At 43.3% G+C, this 24,460-nt stretch overlaps 1 protein-coding gene across 3 annotated transcripts; it reads right to left on the bottom strand.

The window, feature by feature from the left end:
* Nucleotides 1-484: 484 nt before the first annotated feature.
* EI24 (EI24 autophagy associated transmembrane protein) lies at nt 485-15,215 on the bottom strand. 3 transcript variants are annotated; one of them, XM_086385503.1, is made up of 11 exons: nt 15,062-15,215; nt 11,919-12,031; nt 8,325-8,470; nt 7,538-7,598; nt 6,533-6,599; nt 5,761-5,885; nt 4,710-4,829; nt 4,229-4,340; nt 3,429-3,540; nt 2,796-2,870; nt 485-1,520 (listed from the first exon to the last, which is right to left on the bottom strand). In XM_086385503.1, the coding sequence occupies exons 2-11, from the start codon at nt 11,958-11,960 to the stop codon at nt 1,358-1,360; spliced, it is 1,023 nt and encodes a 340-aa protein (XP_086241629.1). In that variant the 5' UTR covers nt 11,961-12,031; nt 15,062-15,215; the 3' UTR covers nt 485-1,357. The 3 variants fall into 3 exon arrangements, with proteins under 3 accessions (XP_086241629.1, XP_086241631.1, XP_086241630.1); XM_086385505.1 differs by lacking the exon at nt 3,429-3,540; XM_086385504.1 differs by lacking the exon at nt 2,796-2,870.
* Between the last annotated feature and the right edge of the window lie 9,245 nt (nt 15,216-24,460).

Here is a 24,460-nt window from a genome sequence, read left to right on the forward strand (position 1 = left end):
CTACTTTAAAACCTTCTGTATTCAAACTTGGTTCACATCTCCTGGCAACGATTTTTAAATCCTTATTTTTGTCTTGTACTTAGTAAAGGTTTCTGTTAACCAAATGTCTCTTCTCTTCCCTCATGAGAATGTCCAATTAGTTGAAGTCTGGAAGGACCTCTCTTCTTCACAAATACAGAGGAGATGTATAGACTTTAAAACAACTCAATTCCAAATTCTTTCACTAGGTGCCAACACGATTATAACAACATAACCCAAACTTCCTCAGGGAGTATTTTTCAGAACTAATTTTTAGAATTAATCATGACAAAGTCTTGTGTTCCATGAATATGTTTCCTGAAGTGACAATTTATAAATTCGACGATTACACATATGTGAGAAACCAGCTCACACCTGTGACATCTTAACACTGTACAGGTGTTTTGACATCTGCCCCCTCCCTCCATATTTAGTCTCTTTGAAATGACAGGAAAAAACCAACCAATCACAGGTTTAATGGGTTTAATAAGTTTACCCCTTCAGGTCCTATTTGCAGCACCCAATATTCCTTTGAAACACCAGACAGACCCAGCAGTGGCCAACAGTCAAAATCAGACCTCCAGAGTTTAAAAGTTCAGGTTCTCTGAGCATCCGTGTTGCAGTGGCACTTGTCCGAAATTGGTACCTCCCTATCTCTGGGGAGCTTTAAATGTACCAGTGAAAAAAGCTTTTTCCCCTGCAAGGGGAAGAAGGAAAGTCATTCCTCAAACCCAGTGGAGTTCTGGCTGAGGTCTTTCTTCTGTCCCGTGTCTTCAGGCTTGTGTTTTTGTTTTTTTTTTTTTTTTGCAGTGGAGCAAGAGACCAAAATCTAACCTGAGTTACAAGAAACAAGACAGTGATGGCTATAAAGGGAGTGACCAGGAGCAGCGGAGCCACCTGTCCCTCCCACATCCAATATATGTGCTTCACAGAAAAACAAAAAAACAGGTCCACAAAACACAACAGCTAAAATTACAAAAATCCATTCATCCAAGGGCGGTGGGAGGCAGAAGGGGTAAATGGAAGGGAAATGGCACAGGGAGAAAGAGTATTCAAATCAGTCCAGGCACGGGGCTGGCAAATGCTAGAAAAGAGCTGCAGAAAAACCTGTGGTCCTTTCAGACTCACCAGTGTTTAAAATCCATACTGGTCGCAGGAAGATTCTGCCTTACGTGCACCAGAGACAAAAATCTGGATTCCTCAGAGAGAAGGGAATGTGGGCAGGGCCCTTGGCAGGGTGGGCCCTGCCTTCCCTGGGAGAGGTGGAGGTGAACCAGAGAAGAGCCGCCACAGCATCCTTCCGATCCCACCCGGCCCCTCCAGATGGCAGGTGACCGACTCAGCGGCCTGTGGCAGCCTTCAGTTTGGCAGGAGACGGGTGCGGCGAGGGTAATTTTTCTGCAGAAGTGGAGCTGCTCAGGGCCGACTGTAGGTAGACCGTCTTATGGAAGAGTCTGTTGCTTAAGAAAACCACCAAGGAGAAGAGGCGCAACTGGAAAAGGCTGCAAGGCAAGAGAGACCCAACCTGTTAGACCGGCCAGCTGAGAAAAACCGTTTTAATCATTTGGCCACTTATTTGACTATTTTCAATTTAAAATGATACAGGGGAAAACAAGACCACTGAAATTTGATTAAGCGACTATAGACATTGGACACGCAGATTAAACAGGTAGCAACTACAGAAAGCGCTAGGATTGTCACTGTCAGGAGGGCCGTGGAATCGGGTTCGATCCCTGATCCAGGAGGATCCCACATGCCACGGAGCAACCAAGCGCGTGCACCCCAACTACTGAGCCTGTGATCTAGAGCCCACGACCCGCAGCACGAGAGGAGCCACCGCAACGAGAAGCCCGTGCACTGCAACTGGAGAGAAGCCCCTGCTCGCCGCAAACAGAAGAAAGCCCATGCAGCAGCAAAGACCCAGCACAGCCAAAATAAAGACTTCAAGCTGTGGTCTGAAGATATCATATGCTAGGCATGGTTCACTTGCACGAGAGTTCCAAGAGAAAGTCAATTACGCTAAGATACACACTTAACATTAGTGGATAGCAAGAACATGTGAGACCCTAAAGCAGACTGGAAATTTTTCTAATGCATGTGTCCTCACTGACTTAACCAAAACTGTCAAAAGATTGAGTTTTTTTCTGAAGTGATCTAATTTCCAGAGTGCTACTATTGCTAAAGATTCAGTTTTAAAATACTGTTTTGTTATCATTATCAATAAACTCATGTGGCCACATCACATGACCCAGTATTTTTAAAAATGTGGCCATTCTTACAAAATGAGCTTAACTACAGGTATAGGCGTCTTATTCAGTGAACTGTTACATTTTAAGAATATGTATAAATATGTATAATAGCATCAACTTTTGAAACAGAAATGCACACATATGCATGGGGAAAATCTTGGGATATATCCCAAAAGTGCTACTCTCATAAAACTGTATATTAATATTTTCCTGCAATGTGAGGAAAATAATGTCACAAACTTCAGCAACTTTTCAGTTGTAGAATAAGCACCCTATAGTGTGTTAATGACTGAAACTGTAATTGTCTTCAGGTTGTGTCCTAGTCTGTCAAGTTCTGCTAGACAGAATTGTAAAATTGTTTCCTTAATAAACATTTTTCTCATTTGTGTAAAAAAAAAAAAGCATCAGTTATACAGTTTTTTTTAAAAACTGTAAAAATGTCTCATTCACATAACTGCAGTGTTACAACCCCAGTATTTTAGACAGAAAATACTTGCTACATTTTAGCTAATACTGGCTAATACTTACTATGCTTTGCCAGGGGTCTTTGCTTCATTGGCGCTGATAATGAATAAAGGAAAGAGGATAGAGAAGAGGCAGCCACTGTTTGTGAGGGGAAAAAAAAAGAATTAGTCACCTTCAAAATAGCCATGACTTTGAAGATATTAGAAGCCCAAAGTTAGTTACCTCCAGTGCTAAATAGCATGGCTTGATGGACCCTTAATCTATCAAACATATGTTTAAAATTTTTTTTTTTTTAAAAAAAGGATTTTTCTAAACACAGGCTATGTTTAACATTGTTCCAGGAAGCAACATAGAAGAAAGAATATGGGATATAGGATCATGCAGACAATATTTTAATGCTAGGAATTCCTTGGCAGTCCAATGGTTACAATTTCATGCTTCAACTGCAGGGGGGCTAAGATCCAGCATTCTTCAATGTGTGGCCCCCCACAAAAAATAAAATAATGCTAACTGACAGACATCTGTGACTATCTGTCAGGGAGAAAAATCCTACAGACCTCTAGACGGCCAAGTAAAAATGCAGAATGCCTAGCACAGAACCAGTGCACTCAAGGTGCTCCCTACACTGAGTTATTATTGTTATTATTATTACTTTTTTTTAAACTAGTTCCCTCCAAGTCCTTGCAGTCCAATTACCTGACAATGTAGGAGGACTGCATTGCTGTGAGGAAAGCCAGGGGCAAACCAAATCCAAAGTAGTAAGGCCAATTCCTTTCTATGTTTGATAACCGCTGGTGCATTTCAATTCCTAAAACAAGGAGCCAACATAATTAGGCTGCATTACTTCCTTTTAGTCAAATGACTAAATATCACTGACAATTTATTTGAGGTTTAAGTTTTAGGTTCAGATCTGCTATTTACAATACAACTAAAGTATACTAGAATTGCCCAAATCCCATAAAGCTTCCATGCAAAGATTTTACAACTGAACCATCACAATTCAAAGCTGGCAAGCCAAGTGAATTCTGCATTCAATACCAGCAGCATCATATGTCAGTATTAGTTTTGAACAAAGCAAGATATATCAAAAAAAAAAAAAAGGCAGCCATCCTCTAGAAATCAATTAATCTCTTTCAACCATCCACACCCAAATATACCAAGGACTTTCAACATATCCCTCAAATGATCTGTATGCACCAGCATCAAACTAACTTCTCTGATTCAGAATAACTGGTGCTTTTACGCCACCTTATGGCTCTGTCAGAGCTACATGACATTGAGCTCCACAGGGTAGTCCTACAGGGCTACACCCCCCAGCACCAAAGGGTTAAAAAAACCTCTAAGCCAAATGTAAGTCCCCTCTTGCCAAAAAGGCTGCTTCATCCCAATGATGGGTTTGCCAAGGGCCTCAGTGTTGAAGAATTTAAGAAGTTTCCTTGGCAGCACCATTTCCAAACTGGGCCTCCAAGCTCTTGAGTTTCTTTGGACAGGCTTACCTTTATTGAACCAACGATATTCGAAGCAGTATAGTGAGTAGAGGAGAGACATATGCAGGAGACTAACCAGCTGACCAACAAGATGGATGGGAAAGAGACTCACAAACATCCCCTGAAGAACAAGTATGGAAAAGCTTAATTCCAACACTTCAGAGACCTAACACTGTTCACCTGTCACTCTGAGTTATTGCTCTCGCTCTCTACCCAGCCAGCCAGAGAGCTGCTTCTAAAGTTTCTAAAAGAGCAGGTGAGTGCAGAAGGCTCAGGGTGGCTGGTAAGAGCAGGTAAATTCATGTTGTTTTTTTTTTTAAATAATTTTATGATTTTAAAAGTCTCTAGTTGTTTCTATGAAAAATGATTTAAAAATCAATACCTCCCATAAACATATCTGCTCAGTATAAACGGGATACCCTGTTTTTGTGAAGCTCCCTCTAGTGGATCTTTCTTTAATCCGCCCATGTGCCCGGAAGGCCAGTCTCACCTGGAGAAGGAAGAGAGCCTGAAGCAAGAGGTTGAAGAGCATGTCAGCAATTATTTTGCTGACACTAGGAAATGGGTGAGGTTTCCTCCCAGATACCTCGAATGCCAAGTCCGCTATATCCTGCAAGAGAGAAAAGAGCTCACCAAAACGTTCAGTCACTCAGTCGTGTCCGACTCTGCAACCCCATGAACCGCAGCACGCCAGGCCTCCCTGTCCATCACAAACCCCCGGAGTTCACCCAAACCCATGTCCATTGAGTAGGTGATGCCATCGAACCATCTCATCCTCTGTCGTCCCCTTCTCCTCCCGCCCTCAATCTTTCCCAGCATCAGGGTCTTTTCCAATGAGTCAGCTCTTATCAAGTGGCCAACGTATTGGAGTTTCAGCTTCAACATCAGTCCCTCCAATGAACACCCAGGACTGATCTTCTTTAGGATGGACTGGTTGGATCTCCCCGCAGTCCAAGGGACTCTCAGGAGTCTTCTCCAACACCACAGTTCAAAAGCATCAATTCTTCGGCGCTCAGCCTTCTTTAGAGTCCAACTCTCACATGTCCACTGGAAAAACCATAGCCTTTACTAGACAGACCTTTGTTGGCAAAGTACTATCTCTGCTTTTTAATATGCTGTCTAGGTTGGTCATAACTTCCTTCCAAGGAGCAAGCATCTTTTTATTTCGTGGCTGCAATCACCATCCGTGGTGGTTTTGGAGTCCAGAAAAATAAAGTCAGCCACTGTGTCCACTGTTTCCCCATCTATTTGCCATGAATTAAATGGCCTAATTATCCATCCCCAAAGTGAAGGCCACTAATTTGCCATGAGACCTACCAGGGGAGAAAAGCCCCTGGACACCTGGCCATGAGACACCCTTGTGAGCTGAGAGAATAATTTCATTTTACAAGAGCCCAGAGCTCACCCGCTGGCTGCCTGACCAAGAAAAGTTCAGGCTGTGGAGTCGCTCCCTACGTAGCTACTAAATTGACAGACTGAAATCTGCCACCTGGTGACCAATCATGCCGTCAGACCCAGACTCCATGCTGCCCTGGACCGACCTGAAACCAAATCGCGTTGACGACTTTGCTGAGCACAAAGAGGGGGAGCACCCAGAGAGCACTGAAAATTGATGTGAGGAAGAACTCCAACCACGACCAGACATCCCCGTGTAGCGATGGGTCACCTAGGACAGCAGGGAGGGCTTATTAGTTTACCTGGAGAAAGGGAAAGCCAGAAGAGCAAAGGTGCGTCCCCTGATTTGTGACTGTGCTTCCCCTCCACACACACACCTTTGCTTCTTGCCAGCACATCACTGTACCTGTGCCAGGTAGTCTTACTTTGTCATAGAAACACCACATTCTGGCCATGACTCCAATTCAGAGCGGCCATGGATATGTGCTGCTTACTTGGACACAAAAGTGCTCACGTGGTGGTGGCCGACGGGTCAGTGACTAGTGGTCACTGGATGCAGGAATCCACCTGAGTTCATATTCCAGCTTCGCCACTTACTAATGGGTTAACCTTGGTAACCAATTTGCATTTCCTCATCTACAAAACGGTATCCACAGCAATACCTACTCAAAGGGTTGCTGAGAGATTTGACTTAGAGGAATCTGCCTTGCAAAGCAGGGGACATGGGTTTGATCCCTGGTCACAGAACTAAGACCCCACATGCCTCAGGGCAAATATGGCCTGATGCAGTCAAACAAATAAATACATAAAAAACCTAAAGCTCCAGGTTCAAAGTAAGTGTCCAATAAACTGAGGGAGACAGGAAAAACCTCCCCCCTCTATCCTGGGCAGAGAGCACAGAGCAACGGAGTCACTTACCAATAATCTGGGCCGTTACTGATTGAAGGACGGGAATAAACACTCGATAAAACAAGAGGAGACTGAACTAAAGGAGAGAAGCAACAAGGCAAGCATCAAAAGCCCTTCTTTAAAACAAGAATTTCAAGTTTCAGCGTACTCATTTTCCAGATGGAAGTGCCTTTTATCAATCAGGAGTCCTGCAGTGGCATCAAAACCGGACTCGCTGCTCTTTACCAGTCCTCCAGCGAGAGGCACACACCTGACACTGCCTAGGCTGCTCTTTACCAGTCCTCCAGCGAGAGGCACACACCTGACACTGCCCATGGAAACAAACTTTGGGGGCACAGGAGCCCAAGTCAATCAGTATTCGTGCCAATACTAAGAACGCAGTCAGCACAGGAGCACAAGTCAATCAGTATTTGTGCCAAGACTAAGAATGCAGCCATATTTTATTAATTAAAACTAACACCTAAAAACATCTGTGAAATGTTTACATTAACAAGTTGAATTATACTGAATTTCAAGTCAAAGAAAATATTTTGACTCTTTGTTTTTCAAAGTACTCAAATTTCTCCTGGGGCTGTGTTGGTTCTTGGTCAACTGTAGACAACTTTCTGGTGTGAGTTTCCACAGTAATCAGTTTGAGGACACTGCTATGACCAGCTGACGGGAGAGTCTTGCTCATGTCCATCTGTCCCTCCCCTTTGAGCCTCCACAGTCACTCTGAACCAAAATGTCCAGACAATGTCATGAGAAATTGTTACCTATGACAATAAAACTTGTTAAGTCATTTAACAATAGAGTGTATGCGCAGGGCTGTCCCTGACATTTACATACAAGAAGTCTGAGGGGACATAAAATGACTGAAAATGCACAGAATCCCGAGTGATGGCCTTAGGAATGTATTACTACGTGAAAGTTACCTGTCTCAGGTTTAAGAAGACAGCTGAGAACCATGAACACTGTAACAACCTGAATAAAGATGCTTCTAAGGCACTTGGAATTTGAGGAAAAAGAACTTACCCAGAAAACTCCACCATTCCAAGCGCAGCACTGAAAAATTCTGCTCACAATACGTGGTTCACTGGAAAAGACCACATGTGTTTAGCTCAACAGGTATATAGGCTATTTCCATACTGTCATTCAGCAGCTCTGTAGCACCATATTATTTTTTAGCACCTATTGTTCTTCCAATGTTCTCTCCTAATATCAATGAGAAAGGCTAAAAATATTTCAAGAGAAGCATTTTTTTCTTAAAAACAAAACAAACAAATAAACTCCTTTATTTCCTAAGTCCAAGACTGGAGAAGATTAGAAGGGAATGTCAGGTTCTTTTATCAAATTCCACATAGGTGCTCCTAGAAGCATCCACTCAGCCAAAAATATTTTTTATGGTTCTCTATTCACCATTCTTGGAGAAGGAAATGGCAACCCACTCTAGTATTCTTGCCTAGGAAATCCCATGGACAGGAGCCTGGTGGGCTATAGCCCCTGGGGTCGCAAAGAGACGGACATAACTTAGCAACTAAAACAACGATATTCATCATTCTGATTTCTTTTAGACACCACAATATTGTGAACAAGGATTACTGCTAGACCTCAGTTTAATTCAGTGTGAGGGAAGTGGGGAAAAATCACCTGTAACTTTTATGGGGAGAGAGTACAAAAGACAAATAATGCAGTACTGAAACTCCACATCATTATGTAGTGTCTGAATTTTATGCTCAATCTGATCACTTCCTAAAGTGCCCCCCGACCCCCGACTGGAAGGGAGTTCAGATGCTCCCTGACCTCAGCCTCCACTCCTTACCTCTCCTGCTTCCTCTCTATGCTCTGGGCTCTCCTCTGAGCCAGGATACTGCTTGCCCTTCTTCGACGCTGCTCCTCTCTCTTTTGTTGAATTCGAGCATCTAGCTTTGAGATGGTACAAATTCCCCAGATGGAGTCTTTGATTCCCTGTCGACATGAGTATTTATTATTTTTAAAGAGGGAAAATTATGGATCAGAAGACTTCTCAAAGTTAGATACAATGAAATAATAGTGTAAATCATTCTACTTAGTTTGCTACAAGGCTGAAGTGACCCTTGATATTCTTCTGTTTAGAAATCATTCCCAATTTACAGAAGAGTTGCAAGAATGGAGAAATTCCTAATATCCTTTCTCAAAATCACCAGTTGCTGTGCCACACTGTTATTTACGGGCTTCCCTGGTGGCTCAGCGGTTAAAGAGTCTGCCTCCAATGCAGGAGACCCGGGTTTGATCCCTGGGTCAGGAAGATCCCCTGGAGAAGGAAATGGTAACCACTCCAGTATTCTTGCCTGGAGAATCCCATGGACGGAGAAGCCTGGTAGGCTACGGTCCACGGGGTCGCAAAGAGTCGGACACGACTGAGCAACTTCACTGTATACATATATACTCATTTCTTTCTAGATCATTTAAGTAGGTTGCTATATCATGTCTCTTTACTTACAACTCTTCATTGTGTATTTCCTAAGAACAATGATATTCCTTAATACAAGATCAGTTCAGTCAGTTCAGTCGCTCAGTCATGTCCAATTCTTTGTGACCCCATGAACCGCAGCATGCCAGGCCTCCTTGTCCATCACCAACTCCCGGAGTCCACCCAAACCCATGTCCATTGAGTCGGTGATGCCATCCAACCATCTCATCCTCTGTCATCCCCTTCTCCTGCCCTCAATCTTTCCCAGCATCAGAGTCTTTTCCAATGAGTTCATACTACAATTTCCCCATTTGTCTCAGAAATGCCCTCTACAGCATTTTACCCATTGCATACCAGACATCAGTTCAGAATCACATGGTGCACTTAGCTCTCGTATCTCTTTGCTTTCCCTCCATTAGGAAGAGCTCTATAGCTGTCTTCCTTTTTGAAGTATACACGTCAGTTATTTTACGAGGTACCCTCAATTTAGGTTTGTGACTCATGATTAGACCCCAGGTTACACATTTTTAGCAGGAGTTATCACCTAAGGGGGGCTTCCCAGGTGGCTCAGTGGTAAAAAATCCACATGCCAGTACAAGAGACATGGGATTGAATCCTGGGTCGGGAAGATCCCCAGAGAAGGAAATGGCAACCCACTCAAGTATTCTTGCATGGGAAATCCCAGAGAGAGGAGTCTGATGGACTGTAGTCCATGAGGTCGAAAAAGAGTTAGACACGACATAGCGACGAAACAACAAGAATCACCTAAGTGATGGTGTGCCTTTCCAGGTGTTACACCCAGAAGCACATGATGTCTGTGTTGGCCCTTGCAGGTGACACTGATTCTACATATTTGGAAGGTGTTATCCAGCTCCATTGTATGGCTGCAAATTTTTCTCCTTGCAACCAGTAAGGAATCTGTGGGCAGACATTTCTGAGACCAGGCAAATATCCTGCTCATCAAGTCCTCTTCCCTAGATTTGGGCATCAATTAACAAGTCTTGATCAAACCAATCTTGAATAACACGTTGCAAAATAGTGGTTTTCTAATCCATCTAAGAGTTACCAATACTGTTAGGCCAAGTTATAGCCCTCCTTGATACTCTTCTAATATCAGTTGAATGCCTACAAGTATGATTTACATCCTGTATCAAACCAGTGATACAAGGATAGATTAAACACTGGTCTCCAAAAAGGACCGGGGCTGGACCAAGGCTGAAGAAGACACAAAGAAATAATTAGCATAAAAGTATGAAAAGCTATTGCTGAGTAAGACAGAAACAGCATGGCAGTATAGCTGGAGAAGAATGTCTTTAAACATGTATGGCGAGGGAGAGAATGATTAAGTCTATAAGTCACTGACGGGACCACTTGCCAATAACTGTAAGAGCCCCAGTGGTAGAAAGGTTACTGTCATTACCACGAACATTAGACCTGCCTATTACCCAGTTCAAAGGACTACCCTCATTCATCGATCCACTTTCATATCGAGCGTCCTTAATGAGCTAGACATCAGTCATATGGACGTGCTTAAGAAACTCATAACTCGGCAGGAAAAGTACGTAAGTAAACAACAACAATGTATAGTTTAGTAAGTGCCAGAACAGTTTTATACCCAAAGTAGAGAGGGAAGAACTAGGGTATTCAACATCATCAAGAAGCAGAAAAAGGTATTCTAGAAACAATGGTCAACCTGGATTTAAGAATGACATTTTCTCCTATTATGAGCAAAAACAAATTTTAGAGAAAATTGTCAGAATACAGAGAAATGGACACGTTTATGAACTACACACTGAAAGGAGCATACATTGGCAAGGTTCACATGATCTTTTACCTATGAGTAATGTTTATTCTTATTTTGCTTTTTAACTTGAGTCTTCCACCAACAGTTTAAAATTTTAAGATCATTAAGTTCAAGTGGCTTAAGGCCTAGCATGTGCCAGGATGACAACAGGATCCCCACCTCTGATACTTGCAGTCTGTCTGAGGCAGACAAACACACAAAGTGCATGCGGTATAACTGATCCACAGTTGACATTTTATCGCACAAGAACGGCAAGACAAGGATGTAAGGTATTAAAAGAAGGTCACATTGCATGAATTCGCTTTGGCCCTTCTAAGATATTCCTTCAATTCCACCTCTTTTAATCAAAGGAAATAAACTTATAAACACTCCCACTCCCAGGCAGAACTGGTCTCTCTCCTGCCCTCAAGAATAAAGCGACAGGGGCTCCAACTAGGGCATTGGACCTCAGACATCACTATAACGGAATGTCACACGATAGATCATTCGGGTTACTGGGTCCTAAACAGACCTTTATGGCTCTGTTGATTAGGGAGTCCTAAATGTCCCTTTAATGGGACATTTTCCTAGAGCATCATCATCTCCGCCTTGTAGATTGGAGAATAAGAGAGGTTCTATACTGTAGATCCAAACAAAGTAGGTTAGGTATTAGCATTACACCAATGTTCATTGCTTGGTTTTCAACAATATACCACAGTTACATAAGATGGCAATATTAGGAGAACCTGGTGAAGGATACAGTGGAGCTCTCTGTATGATCCTACAACTTTTCTGCAAGTCTAAAATTATTCCAAAATAAAGTTTAGGGAATTCCCTGGTGGTCTAGTGGTTAGGACTCCATGCTCTCAAGGTCAAGGGCCCGATTCAATCCCTAGTAGGGGAACTAAGATCCCACAATTTACTTGGCATGGGAAAATACAGTTTAAAAAAAAAAAAAGACGGTCTGGGCCCAAGCTGAACAGGGTCCCCATACTACAGACATTCACTAGACAGGTCTCCCAAGTTTCTGTGAGATGCAGGATAATTCCTCTCTCTTAAGTAGTATGGATTAGAGTGAAAACCTGTATGTGAAGAATCCAACAAATATAACAACACTACGTAACAGATTTTCTAGTCCGTTCCTGCAGCAAAAGGGTCAGAAGAAGACTGGACGTACTCACCCTGGCAAGGTCCTGCAGAAAGGTTTTGACACTGTCAGCCATCTCTTTACCGCCCAAACTATCAGCTACACAAAGGAGAGAGAAGTGTCCCCAGATTTTTCATTATGAAGGACCTGCAAATAGATGGAGTATAATCAAGGAAAAATATTTATCTTCAAGTTACATGATGACGTTTTCCACATACTTGTCTAACAGGAGTGCAGTAGATTATATCAGTTACATAGATACTAGCAAGTGAACCAAGTGAGATTATAGCTGTAACTGCTGAAAAACCTGAAATCAACCATTTTTAAGTCACTTACCTACCTTTCACTTTTATTCGGGGTAAATGTGCTCTTGGACCAGTAGCCTCTTCTCTGGGCCATGACGTCCCTAACTATTCCTCCTCCGTCGTCGTTCAGTTGCTAAGTTGTGCCCAACTCTGTGACCCGTGAACTGCAACACACCAGGCTTTCCTGTCTTTCACTATCTCCCAGAGTTCGCGCAAACTCATGTCCACTGAGTCGATGATGCCATCCAATCATCCCTGTCACCCTCTTCTCTTCCTGCCCTCTATCCTTCCCAGCATCAGGGTCTTTTCCAATGAGTTGCATCAGGTTACCATCCCTTCTACATGTCCCAAGTATTTTTGAGATCCAAGATCATGAGTGACAATTACACTTCAATATCCTCTTAAGCAATATTTGTGCTTGATGTTACGTGAATGCAAATACAAGAGCAAGATGAAAGTTCTAACAAAAATTGTTAAATACGCACTTCATACACGGGGCCCTCCGGCAGCGGTAAGTTTGGATGATGATGTGAAATTTCCCACCAAGACCCTCAAATATGCCTTTCCTGTTTTCCAACTTTAAATATATACATACATATGTAAAATTTTAATAAGCATGCAAAAAATAATGAATTTTAAACTAGGCCAAAAAAAGGTTAAGTTCACATATACAAATATTCTTTAACACACTATAACTTTCCCACTGTATTTTTTGAGTCCGTCTATGTCTCTGCAAACAACTCAACTTTGCTCCTTTTTACGGCTGAGCAGTACTCCACTGTTGTGCTCCCTCTGTTGATGGGCATCTAGGTTGTTTACATGTCTTGGCTATTGTAAACAGTGCCGTAATGAACATAGGGTTGCGTGGGTCTTTTTGAGTGTGACTTTTTGAGTTACGGTTTTCTCTGGGTTCCCACTGTATTTTTTTATTAGGTGAATGAAAAACCTAGCTTCACAAAATAATAACTTGAAAGTTCACATGTATAAATATTCTTAGAATATTATGCTCCCAAGTAATGTGTTTAAGGTGAACGAAGAACCCATTTTCAAAAATTTAATTAAGAACTTGGGATTCTAAACTTCTCAAATGTGACTTAATCAATCTGAGATATCCTCAGTTTAAGAGAGAGCGCATAATGACAGTATCACAGGCAGCTTCTATAAATCTCAAATTTCAAAACATAAGCACCCTTTGCTTAATGACCACTTCATCAAACTATACCTTACTGACCCAACTGGACTACTGCCACCCAGAACAGGAAGAGCAGGGAATACAGCAGTAGGAAGGCAACTTGCCCAACACTGTATGTTCCATCTGCTCCTTGGGTCAAATCCTACACAGATACACTCAGAGTCAGGTGAACAGTTAATGCTCATGATGATACATAAGACACTGGTTGCTAAAGACTATCACAGATTCACTCTTAATCGTCTACTTCCTCATCGATGAATTAAGGGTATTAAATTTCTTCCTAGGTGTTGAGTATACAGTGCAATAACATGAAAACAAAACCTTAACTTCTAATATAAACATAATCCTACTACAGAATGAGCTAGTTTGGGAGTTTAAGGAAACAGATTACTTAGTCTGGATTTCTCATAAGGCCCTGACACAACTTGAAGCGTGTTGGTTCTAATTCAAGGGGAAGAGCTCTGTTATCTGAACCATGGCCATTAACACCTGGCTTCTGCAGGGCTTCCCTTGTGGCTCAGCTGGTAAAGAATCCGCCTGCCATGTGGGAGACCTGGGTTCCATCCCTGGGTTGGGACGATCCCCTGGAGAAGGGAAAGGCTACCCACTCCAGTATTCTGGCCTGGAGAATTTCATGGACTATACAGTCCGTGGGGTAGCAAAGAGTCAGGCACGACTGAGCGACTTTCACTCTGCAGGTAACAAGTCGCGAGTTACCTACTGACCAACAGGGGCTTTTGAGGACAAGTCACTTCAATTTTACACGGAGACCCTAGCAGCCTTGCTACAGAAATAGGTGAATTATCCGGTTTGACAAAAAAGGTCAGATATGGAGAAAAACCTGCCACAACTGGAGACCAGAGACTGAATAATAATACGGAGGGAATCCTCGAACTGAGGTGAAAATAAATAAGATACATCTAGTTCACATTTCACAGACGGAGGAACTGAGTCTCTGAAGTTAAATGGCTTGCCCAAGATTACAGCACGCGAAAGGCTACAGAGAACTTCAAAACCCCGGTATTCCAACCCTCAGTCGAGACTGTCTACTCAAGCTTTGCAATGAGGAATTTTAACCAGAGCATCCCAGGGACAAAATGTTTCTTACGCCTGTAAACACAGCTGGCCATTAAATTCCTAAGCAGTCATGAGAACTGACCGAGTATCTACTGAAGCACAGTCCTGTACTTTCATTTCTAAGTCACTAAACCCAAGTCCGGAAGGCAGGTGGCTGTCACATCCCACTCCAGGTCCGCTAAAGGTAAGCATCCTCTCTTCTCACCGGGCTCCGCGGACGCTCGGAACCCACAGGTCCCTTCGGACCCGTCTCCCTGCAGCTCCTGGGCAAACTCCAGTGGAGGCTGGTCTCTCTCGGCAACCAGAGCCCTGCACGAGGCGCGGGGCAAGCTCACTTCCCGTCACACGGTGAGCTAAACCGAGCCGCGCCGCACCTGGGCAGAGGTTCGCCCGCGTCTGCCGGCTGCGTCCCCCGCCCCAGCCCCGTCCCGCCGCCGAGGCACTTTCCGGTTCGGGATCCCCGCCCGCAGCCTCCGCCCGCACCTCCCATCCCCGCGCTCGGGCCCTGCTGCCCTCCCACGCCCTCGCCGCCCCAGCCGCCGGGGTCCACCCCGCGAGCGTGCTGCGCAGCGCCAGAGCCTGGCTCGGCCGAGCTGCACCTACCCGGAAGCTTCGCCGCCACGGCTCCGGCTCCGGCTCCAGCCGGATCTCTCGCCCACCGAGGGTCCGCTCGTCTCCTCCGAGCCCCTCCGCACCGGGTCGCACGCTCCCGCCCGGGCGCTGCCAGGGCCGGGGCCGCTGCGCCCGCACTGGGCATGCCCGGGCCGCACGGGGCCGCTGGGAAGTTGGGCGGGCGCCGAGTTCAGCGGCCCAGGAGGAGGGGGGCGGGGCCACGGCGGAGGAGGGGCGGGGCTACGTGCGGACGCAGCCTGGAAATGCCCGCGGTGCGCAGAACCGGTTCCGCGCTCCTGGTCCGTCGGCGCCGCTTTCCCGGACGCTGTTCCTCCACCGTCGCCCGGTTGCCCTCCTTCCTGATCCAGTATCTATTAACAGTTCTTTGCTCTCTCTTTTTTACTTCTCCGAGGTTGCCTGTCTTTCTTTTATAAAGCCTAACAACGGAACAATAAGATGCAGAAGTCATTTTGATCTATTTGGTTAGAGATTTTCTATAACCAAAGAGTACTAAGGAATGCTGGGTTTAAATCAAGCTCATTCACCTATTAAGAATAAAATGACTAAGAATAGGTCAGTGGGCCTTCCCTGGTGGTCCGGTGGCTGAGGCTCCCGCGCTCCCAACGCAGCGGATAAGGGTTTGATCCCTGGTCAGGGAACTAGATCTCACATGCCACAGCTAAAATCTGCTCCTGCTGCTGCTGCTAAGTCGCTTCAGTCGTGTCCGACTCTGTGCGACCCCATAGACGGCAGCCCACCAGGCTCCACCGTCCCTGGGATTCTCCAGGCAAGAACACTGAAGTGGGTTGCCATTCCCTTCTCCAAGGCGTGAAAGTGAAAAGTGAAAGCAAAGTCGCTCAGTCGTGTCAGACTCTTCGCGACCCCATGGACCACAGCCCACCAGGCTCCTCCATCCAGGGGATTCTCCAGGCAAGAGTGCTGGAGTGGATTGCCATTGCCTTCTCCAACTAAAATCTGGCTCAGCCAAATAAATAAATAAATATTAAAAAAAAAATAAGAAGAATAGGTCAAGCTGCCATGCAGTTAAGCTGCATTAGACTTTGTCTTCTGGCAGCACAGTGTTGGCTGAGATGAAAACGGTCAAGTAAATAGAAATGAAACTGTTTTCACCTCTGAGGCCCCACTCTGTCTACCCCAGGGCGTCGAACCATCAAGCCTGACTTATAACCTTTTTCTCCCCTATTCCCAACCTCCTGTATCTCTCACTCCTCATATTTTTTCTTTCCATTTCCGTTTTCCTTCACCTCTAGGTGTGCTTAGAGCTGCTCTGCTCGGGCCACCAATAGAATCAGAATTTTACAACTAGAAGCTATTTAGTATAATCTTACATAGTGTAAGCCCAGATGTCTTCTGACTTACTCAAGGTCAGTGACAAATACCCAGACCTCTTGACTCTCCTTGAGTTAGTTACTGACCTCTTCTTCCCTGACCAACTTCCAGCCCCATTCCAGAATAGCCAAGACCCCTACCCTGAGCCTGTGGAAACTACCGGGAAGACTGTCCCGGAGTAGAAACTAACAAGATGGGAGAAGAAAACTAAGTGTTGAGAATAGCACAAGCCTCTGAAATAAAGGGCCAACCTGGAATTTATATATGTAAACCCCTTGGGAGGGGAACTTTTTTCTTATTTGTTTTGCCTTGGCAATAATTTCATTTTCACTAAGAATAGATCTATGAATATCCAGTCAAGTTTCCTTTTCTTATAAATCTACTGCTTGATTTTTTCCACAATTAAAGAGAATGGAAAGGTGGAGCAGGAAGAGGTCTCATCTCACTTGCCTTCCCTCTCAGGATGCCTGTTTCGTGTTGCCTGATAAATTGTTTCATGTATGTTGTCTGTTTTATTTAATGCATTTATTTTATTTTTTGGCTATACCTCACAGTTTGCAGGATCTTAGTTACCCAACCAGAGAGCGAACCTGCACCCCTTGCAGTGGAAGCATGGAGTCTTAACCACACCAGGGAAGTCCCTGTGTTGTCTTTGTATTGTTTCAAATGGAAAGTGAATTCAGGTCCTGTTACTGCATTGTGGCCAGGAAAGGAATTCCCCTTCCTACTTAATTTGAGTCATAATTACTCTGCAGGGCTTCATAGGTGGCGCTAGTTGTAAAGAACCCTCCTGCAAATGCAGGAGATATAAGAGACTCGGGTTCAATCCCTGGGTTGGGAAGATGCCCTGGAAAAGGGAATGGCAACCCACTCCAGTATTCTTGCCTGGAGAGTTCCATGCACAGAGAAGCCTGGCGGGCTAAGGTCCATGAGGTTGCAAAAGAGTCGGACATGACTGAGTGAGTTAACACTTAAAGTCATCACAAAGAGGAGACAATCCTAAACTTCCTTTTTGTCACAAGAGTAAATATCTTCAACTATTTGTTATAAGGAACTACATAGAAATGGTTTTTATTTCTTTTGGAACTTAATTTTGATTAAAATATAAGCAGGTCATCTGCTGAGTCTTAGCTATCTTGTTATAAAGAGATTTAAGTGGTTTAATGATAAACTGATTATTGTAATTATTACAGTAGCAGTGATTCCTCCAAGCTGCAGCCTTTCTCAAAAGTGTGAATTTAACTGCTTTATATAAAATGGATAACTAGTAAGGACCTACTGTAGAGGATAGGAAACGCTGCTCAATGTTCTGTGGCACCCTATATGGAAGGGGAGCTCGGGGAAGAACCAATACATGTATATGTATGGCTGAGTTGCTCTGCCATGCACCTGAAACATGTCACGGTCCAGGTGCAGGTTGGAAAAGAATTTCCAGACATGAGGCAGAGTGAAAGAAGAACCAAGTTTATTAGAGTGGTGAGGGGAGAGTCGCTGCCAGCACAGGGGGCCAGCTTCCTGATAGTCAGAGAGAGCTGATGTTGAACAGGGGTCCTTGATTCATTTTTATACCCAGGGTGTAAGGAGCGGGATAGGGGTCTTGGATGAGGCAGTTATATGGGAGGGAGGGCGGGAGAGAAAGACATACCTTCTCCCTATATGCGGAAGGAGAGGAGACAGGTTATGCTGGTCAGGAGGACCTGAAATTCATTAAGAGTTACAACATTGGGGATGGGAGGGAAGGATAATAAAGGTCTGGTTTTTCCATTCCTGTATTCCAAGACCCTCCTTGGTTTTATCTGCTCTTTCCTCCTTCAGTTCAGTTCGTTGCTCAGTCATGTCCGACGCTTTGGACATATTGGACGCCAGCCTTCTCTGTCCAACACCAACTCACAGGAGTTTGCTAAAACTCATGTCCATCGAGTTGGTGATATCATCCAGCCATCTCATCCTCTGTGGCCCCCCTCTCCTCCCACCTTCAATCTTCCCCAGCATCAGGGTCTTTTCCAGTGAGTCAGTTCTTTGCATCAGGTGGCCAAAGTATTGGAGTTTCAGTTTCAGCATCAGTCCTTCCAATGAATATTCAGGGCTGATTTCCATTAGGATGCACTGGTTGGATATCCTGGCAGTCCAAGGGACTCAAGAGTCTTCTCCAACCTCAGTTCAAAAGCATCAATTCTTTGGCGCTCAGCTTTCTTTATAGTCCAACTCTCACATACATACATGACTACTGGAAAAACCATAGCTTTGACTAGATGGATCTTTCTTCACAAAGTAATGTCTCTGTTTTTTAATATGCTGTCTAGGTTGGTTATAACTTTTCTTCCAAAGAGCAAGCATTTTTTAATTTCATGGCTGCAGTCACCATCTGCAGTGATTTTGGAGCCCAAAAAAATAAAGTCTGTCACTGTTTCCCCATCTATTTGCCATGAAGTGATAGGACCAGATGCCATGATCTTAGTTTTCTGAATGTTGAGTTTTAAGCCAACTTTTTCACTCTCCTCTTTCACTTTCATCAAGAGGCTCTTTAGTTCCTCTTAGCTTTCTGCCATAATGGTGGTGTAATCTGCATATCTGAGGTTATTGATATTTCTCCCTGCAATCTTGATTCCAGCTTATGTTTCATCCAGCCCAGTGTTTCTCGTGATGTACTCTGCATATAAGTTAAATAAGCAGGGTGACAATATACAACCTTGATGTACACCTTTCCCAATTTGGAACCTGTCTGTTGTTCCATGTCCAGTTCTAACTGTTGCTTCTTGACCTGCATAGATTTCTCAGGAGAAAGGACAGGTGATTTGGTATTCCCATCTCTTGAAAAATCTTCCACAGCTTGTTGTGATCCACACAGTCAGAGGCTTTGGCATAGTCAGTAAAGCAGAAGTAGATGTTTTTCTGGAACTCTCTTGCTTTTTTGATGATCCAGCAGATGTTGGCAATTTGATCTCTGGTCCCTTTGCCTTTCCTAAATCCAACTTGAACATCTGGAAGTTCTCGGTTCACATACTGCTGAAGCCTGGCTTGGAGAATTTTGAGTATTATTTTGCTAGCGTTCATGATAAATGCAATTGTGCAGTAGTTTGAACATTCTTTGGCATTGCCTTTCTTTGGGATTGGAATGAAAACTGACCTTTTCCAGTCCTGTGGCCACTGTTGAGGAGTTTTCCAAATTTGCTGCCATACTGAGTGCAGCACTTTCACAGCATCATCTTTTAGGATTTGAAATAGCTCAACTGGAATTCCATCACCTCCACTAGCTTTGTTCCTAGTAATGCTTCTTAAGGCCCACTTGACTTCGAATTCTAGAATGTCTGACTCTAGGTGAGTGATCACACCATTGTGATTATCTGGGTCATGAAGATCTTTTGTGCATAGTTCTTCTGTGTGTTCTTGCCACCTCTTCTTAATATCTTCTGCTTTTGTTAAGTCCATGTTATTTCTGTCCTTTATTGTGCCCATCTTTGCATGAAATATTCCCTTGGTATCTCTAATTTTCTTGAAGAGACTTCTAGTCTTTCCCATTCTATTGTTTTCCTCTATTTCTTTGCATTGATTACTGAGGAAGTCTTTCTTATCTCTCCTTGCTATTCTTTGGAACTCTGCATTCAAATGGGTATATCTTTCCTTTTCTCCTTTGCCTTTCGCGTTTCTTCTTTTCATAGCTTTTTGTAAGGCCTCCTCAGACAACCATTTTGCCTTTTTGCATTTCTTTTTCTTGGGGATGGTCTTGATCCCTGACTCCTCTACAGTGTCACAAATCTCCATCCATAGTTCTTCAGGCACTCTGTCTATCAGATCTAATCCCTTGAATCTATTTCTCACTTCCACTGTGTAACTGTAAGGATTTGATTTAGGTCATACCTGCATTGGAAAAGACCCTGATGCTGGGAGGGATTGGGAGCAGGAGGAGAAGGGGATGACAAAGGATAAGATGGCTGGATGGCATCACCGACTCGATGCACATGAGTTTGGATGAACTCCGGGAGTTGGTGATGGACAGGGAGGCCTGATGTGCTGCGACTCTTGGGGTCGCAAAGAGTTGGACACGACTGAGCAACTGAACTGAACTGAATAGTCTAGTGGTTTTCCCTACTTTTTTCAATTTAAATCTGATTTTAGCAATAAGGAGTTCATGATCTGAGCCACAGTAAGCTCCGGGTCTTTTTTTTAATTTTCTGACTATATAGAACTTCTACCATCTTTGGCTGCAAATAATATAATCAATCTGATTTCGATATTGACGATCTGGTGATGTCCATGTGTAGAGTCTTGTCTCGTATTGTTGGAAGAGGGTGTTTGCTATGACCAGTGCACTCTCTTGGCAAAACTCTATTAGCTTTTCCCCTGCTTTATTCTGTACTCCAAGGCCGAATTTGCCTGTTACTCCAGGTATTTCTTGACTTCCTATTTTGCATTCTTTTGTCCTTGGGTCACCACGAAGCTGTCACAACATTGTTAATCCACTATGCTTCAATATAAAGTAAGAAGTTTTTAAAATAAATAAATGCCCAAAAAGTGTGAGTTTAGAAAGAATTTAATAGGTGAATCTAACTTGCCTGATGAAGGGCATTTTACAAATTCCAACATGTATAATACAATCTAGATTTTAAAAACAGTAACAATTATACCTTACATTTTTAAAGAGCTCTTGCATACTTATTGAATATTGGGTGTCATCCATGAAACAAGTAGAAGGTGTATTATTTTCCTAATTGTATTTTTGTGTAATTATTTATTTTGTGCAATAATTGTGTATTATTGTGTATTATTTTCCTTACTGAGGAAGCCTTGTGGCAGAGCCCTGAACTCAGACTTGATCTCCAGTATAACCTCAAGCCTTAGTCTCCATAACACAGGGCTGCTAAATGGGATCTATGTGAAAGTCCCTTCTAACTCCGTACTTTCTTGATTTAGTGAATTGACGTCAATACTAGCTCCAGAAGCCATAAATCCTAGTTTCAAGCCTTAGAATATTCTAGGGGAGAGACATTAGTACTATAATTTATTAGGTATCTACTATGTACCAGACCTTTCCCATTTATTATTTCACAACCATCTAAGTGTCATAATTGATTTAGGAAAAAAGAATCCAACCTGGTTTGCCAGGTTCCCAGAACACTGTCTTTTTAAAAACATATTTATTTGTGTTTATTTATTTGGCTACACCGGGTCTTAATTGTGGCATGCAGGATGCATATGGGATCTAGTTCCATATGGGATCTGTTTACTACTATTGGCAGGACCAGAGATCTAACCTGGGCACCCTGCACTGGGAGCACAGAGTCTTAGCTACTGGACCACCAGGGAAGTCCCTCATGCTTTTCTCCTTACCACACCTGCCTTCCCTTATGGCTCACAAGGCCACTCAGTTAAATTAGGGCTTTGTGTATCATCACTAAAGTAGCACCCCTCAAATTCAAAACCCATCACCTGGAGATCTTGCTAAATAGATTCTCATTCAGTTCATCTTGGGTAAAGGCGAAGAGTGCATGTCTAACAAGCTCCCAGACATATAAGCATTTACCTAGTGCCTATTCTGTATCTATTGGTTGGCCAAAAGGTTCATTCGGGTTTCTCTGTAAGATGTCATGGGAAAACCTAAACAAACTTTTTGGCCAACCCAGTACCTATCTTGGCTATGTGTTTGCCCTCAATTTGCTTCCCTCCAGTGGGGCTTCCCAGGTGGCGCTAGTGGTAAAGAACCCGCCTGCCAATGCAGGAGATATGAGATGCGGGTTTGATCCCTGGGTCAGAAAGATCCCCTGGAGGAGGGCATGGCAACCCACTCCAGTATTCTTGCCTGGAGAATCCCGTGAAGAGAGGAGCCTGGCGGGTATATAGGGTCACAAAAGTCAGACAGAACTAAAGTGACTTAGCACGCACATGCTTCCCTCCAGTGGGAAAACAGACAAGAAAATGCAATGGGATAAACGCAAAGTCTCGAGGGACAATGAGGAATTAGCAAAGAGAACAAAGGATGGCAAGGGAATTCTACTCAGAGGAAAAAACACCAGCAAAGCTACCCAGAGTATTTAGAGCACTGTAATTTGTCCATTATGGCCGGAATAAAGAGGAGGAGAAATGGCAAGAGATAAACTTCCTATTTACTGAGTGCCCTCGATTTGCCAGACTCTTTTCAAGTAATAGGATTTAGTGGTAAGCAAGACAGACAAGATGTCTGCTTTAATGGAGTTTACATTCAAGTAAATAGAATAAAATAATGTAATAGTGATAAGTGATTTTAAAAAGTAAAACATGAATATGTCCTAGAGACTGATTGGCAGGGCAGCTGCCACTGGCTCTTTGAAGGGAAGGCAAGTTTGAGGAGCTGATCTTGTCTTTAGATTTGAATACAGAGAAGAAGCCAGCTATGTAAAGGTCTGGGATTAGCAGAGGAAACCAAGGATACAGCTGTAAGATCAAAACTTGCTTGGTCTGTTCTGGGAACCAGGACAATGAGGCTGCAAATATGACGAGGCCGTATTTGGCTGCCTCTCCTTTACCTTCCATATCCAATCAGTTACCAAATAGTTTTTTTTTTTTTTTTTTTAATATGTATTTATTTATTTGGCTGTGTTGAATCTTAAATGGGGCACACAGGATTTTTAGCTGTGACATGCTGGATCTGGTTCCCTGACCAGGGATTGAACTCAGGCTCCCTGCATTGGGAGTGCAGTTTTAGCCACTGGACTGCCAGGGAAGTCCCAATTACCAAGTAGTTTTGATTGTACTCCCTAAAGAAATGCTCAAATACATCCCCTTGATTCCATCTCTACTGGGCTTCCAATCAACTGCCTCTAATTGATTCCCTACACAGTAGCCCCTCAACCTTTAGGAAATGGAAATTCAATTACTCTTTCTTCTACCTAAAACCCTTGAGTGGCTCCTAATTCCATCAGAATAAAGTCTAAACTTTTTATCATGATTTGTAAGGGCTCTGGGGGGTCTGTGTCTGCATACCTCTTTTACCACATGCCTCTCTGTACTCTCTCTGTCAGTCATCATTCCTAAAACACACCAATTTCCTCTGCCTACTAGGTCTTCACATAGCATTCTTTCTGCCTCCCTCCATCCTCCCCACATACATATCTTTCTTCTGCTGAGTCCTCCTCATCCATCACATCTTCTGTGAAACCTTCTCCAGCTACCTCCCTGTTCATCCTTTGAGCTCCTGGGACATCCTGAACTTCTCTTATCAGAGTGTTCATCCTGCTAAATTGTAATCACTTATTTAATCTGTTTCCCCCATTTATATCCACATGTCTAGTATTGGAGTAGTAGGGCCTCAAAAATTTGTTAAAAGAGTAAGTCAATAAATTAATGGAAGTCAAGATAGGCAGTTATATCATAGCTTTAGGTCACCACATGAAATTTGGACACTATCTTGATGGCAGCAAGGAGCCACTGAAGAACTTTAAGGAAATGATTCTATTTGTATTTATGAAAGATCAACGAAGCAACAAGACACAGATTTCAAGTGAATGAAACTGGAAATAGTGAATGTAAAGGTAGGAGGCTGGTTGTTTCCATTACAGAAGGGAGGAATGATGAATACCTGAATCTGAAGAAAACAGTTTAGAGAGATAGCAAGAAAGAAGAAATTTAAGGACTTGGTAGCTGTATGAGAAGGTAGAGAGAAAAAGGGCTCAAGATTGGCACCTACGTTTCTAAGTTGGCTAACTTGATGGATAGAAATGCCATTCCCTGAAACTGGAAATATATAAGTAGAAATTAAAGTAGAAGATAAATTCAGTTTTAGACATGTTGAGTTCCAGGCCATATGTACAAGTGGAGATATTTTGGTAGGCAATTGAATCTGGACTTAGGAAAGAGATCTGGGTGGCAATACAGATTTGGGAGTCATTGGCATATAGATGAGATTTAAAATCATGTAGGTAGAAGAGATCACCCAGAGAAAATGCACAGATATTAAGCAGCATAAACTGAAACCACAAGCTTAACAGTTTTCAGTGAGTGGTGTATATCCTTCTAGCAAATTGTCAGAACTAAGGAAGGTCTTGGAACCCATGACTTGCAACTAGT

This window comes from Bos grunniens, chromosome 29 (assembly GCF_055505025.1).
Source record: "Bos grunniens cultivar Pamir isolate PY7600 chromosome 29, Bosgru_T2T1.0, whole genome shotgun sequence".
NCBI lineage: Eukaryota > Metazoa > Chordata > Mammalia > Artiodactyla > Bovidae > Bos > Bos grunniens.

What these genes read in the sequence shown, in the direction of transcription:
- EI24 (XM_086385503.1), bottom strand. Translation starts at nt 11,960, where the DNA reads ATGGCTGACAGTGTCAAAACCTTTCTGCAGGACCTTGCCAGG. An exon ending in GGAATGGTGGAGTTTTCTGG is followed by an intron (nt 6,600 to 7,537) that starts GTAAGTTCTTTT and finishes TCTCTCCTTTAG; the next exon opens with TTCAGTCTCCTCTTGTTTTA. An exon ending in ATATCGTTGGTTCAATAAAG is followed by an intron (nt 3,541 to 4,228) that starts GTAAGCCTGTCC and finishes TCCTTGTTTTAG; the next exon opens with GAATTGAAATGCACCAGCGG.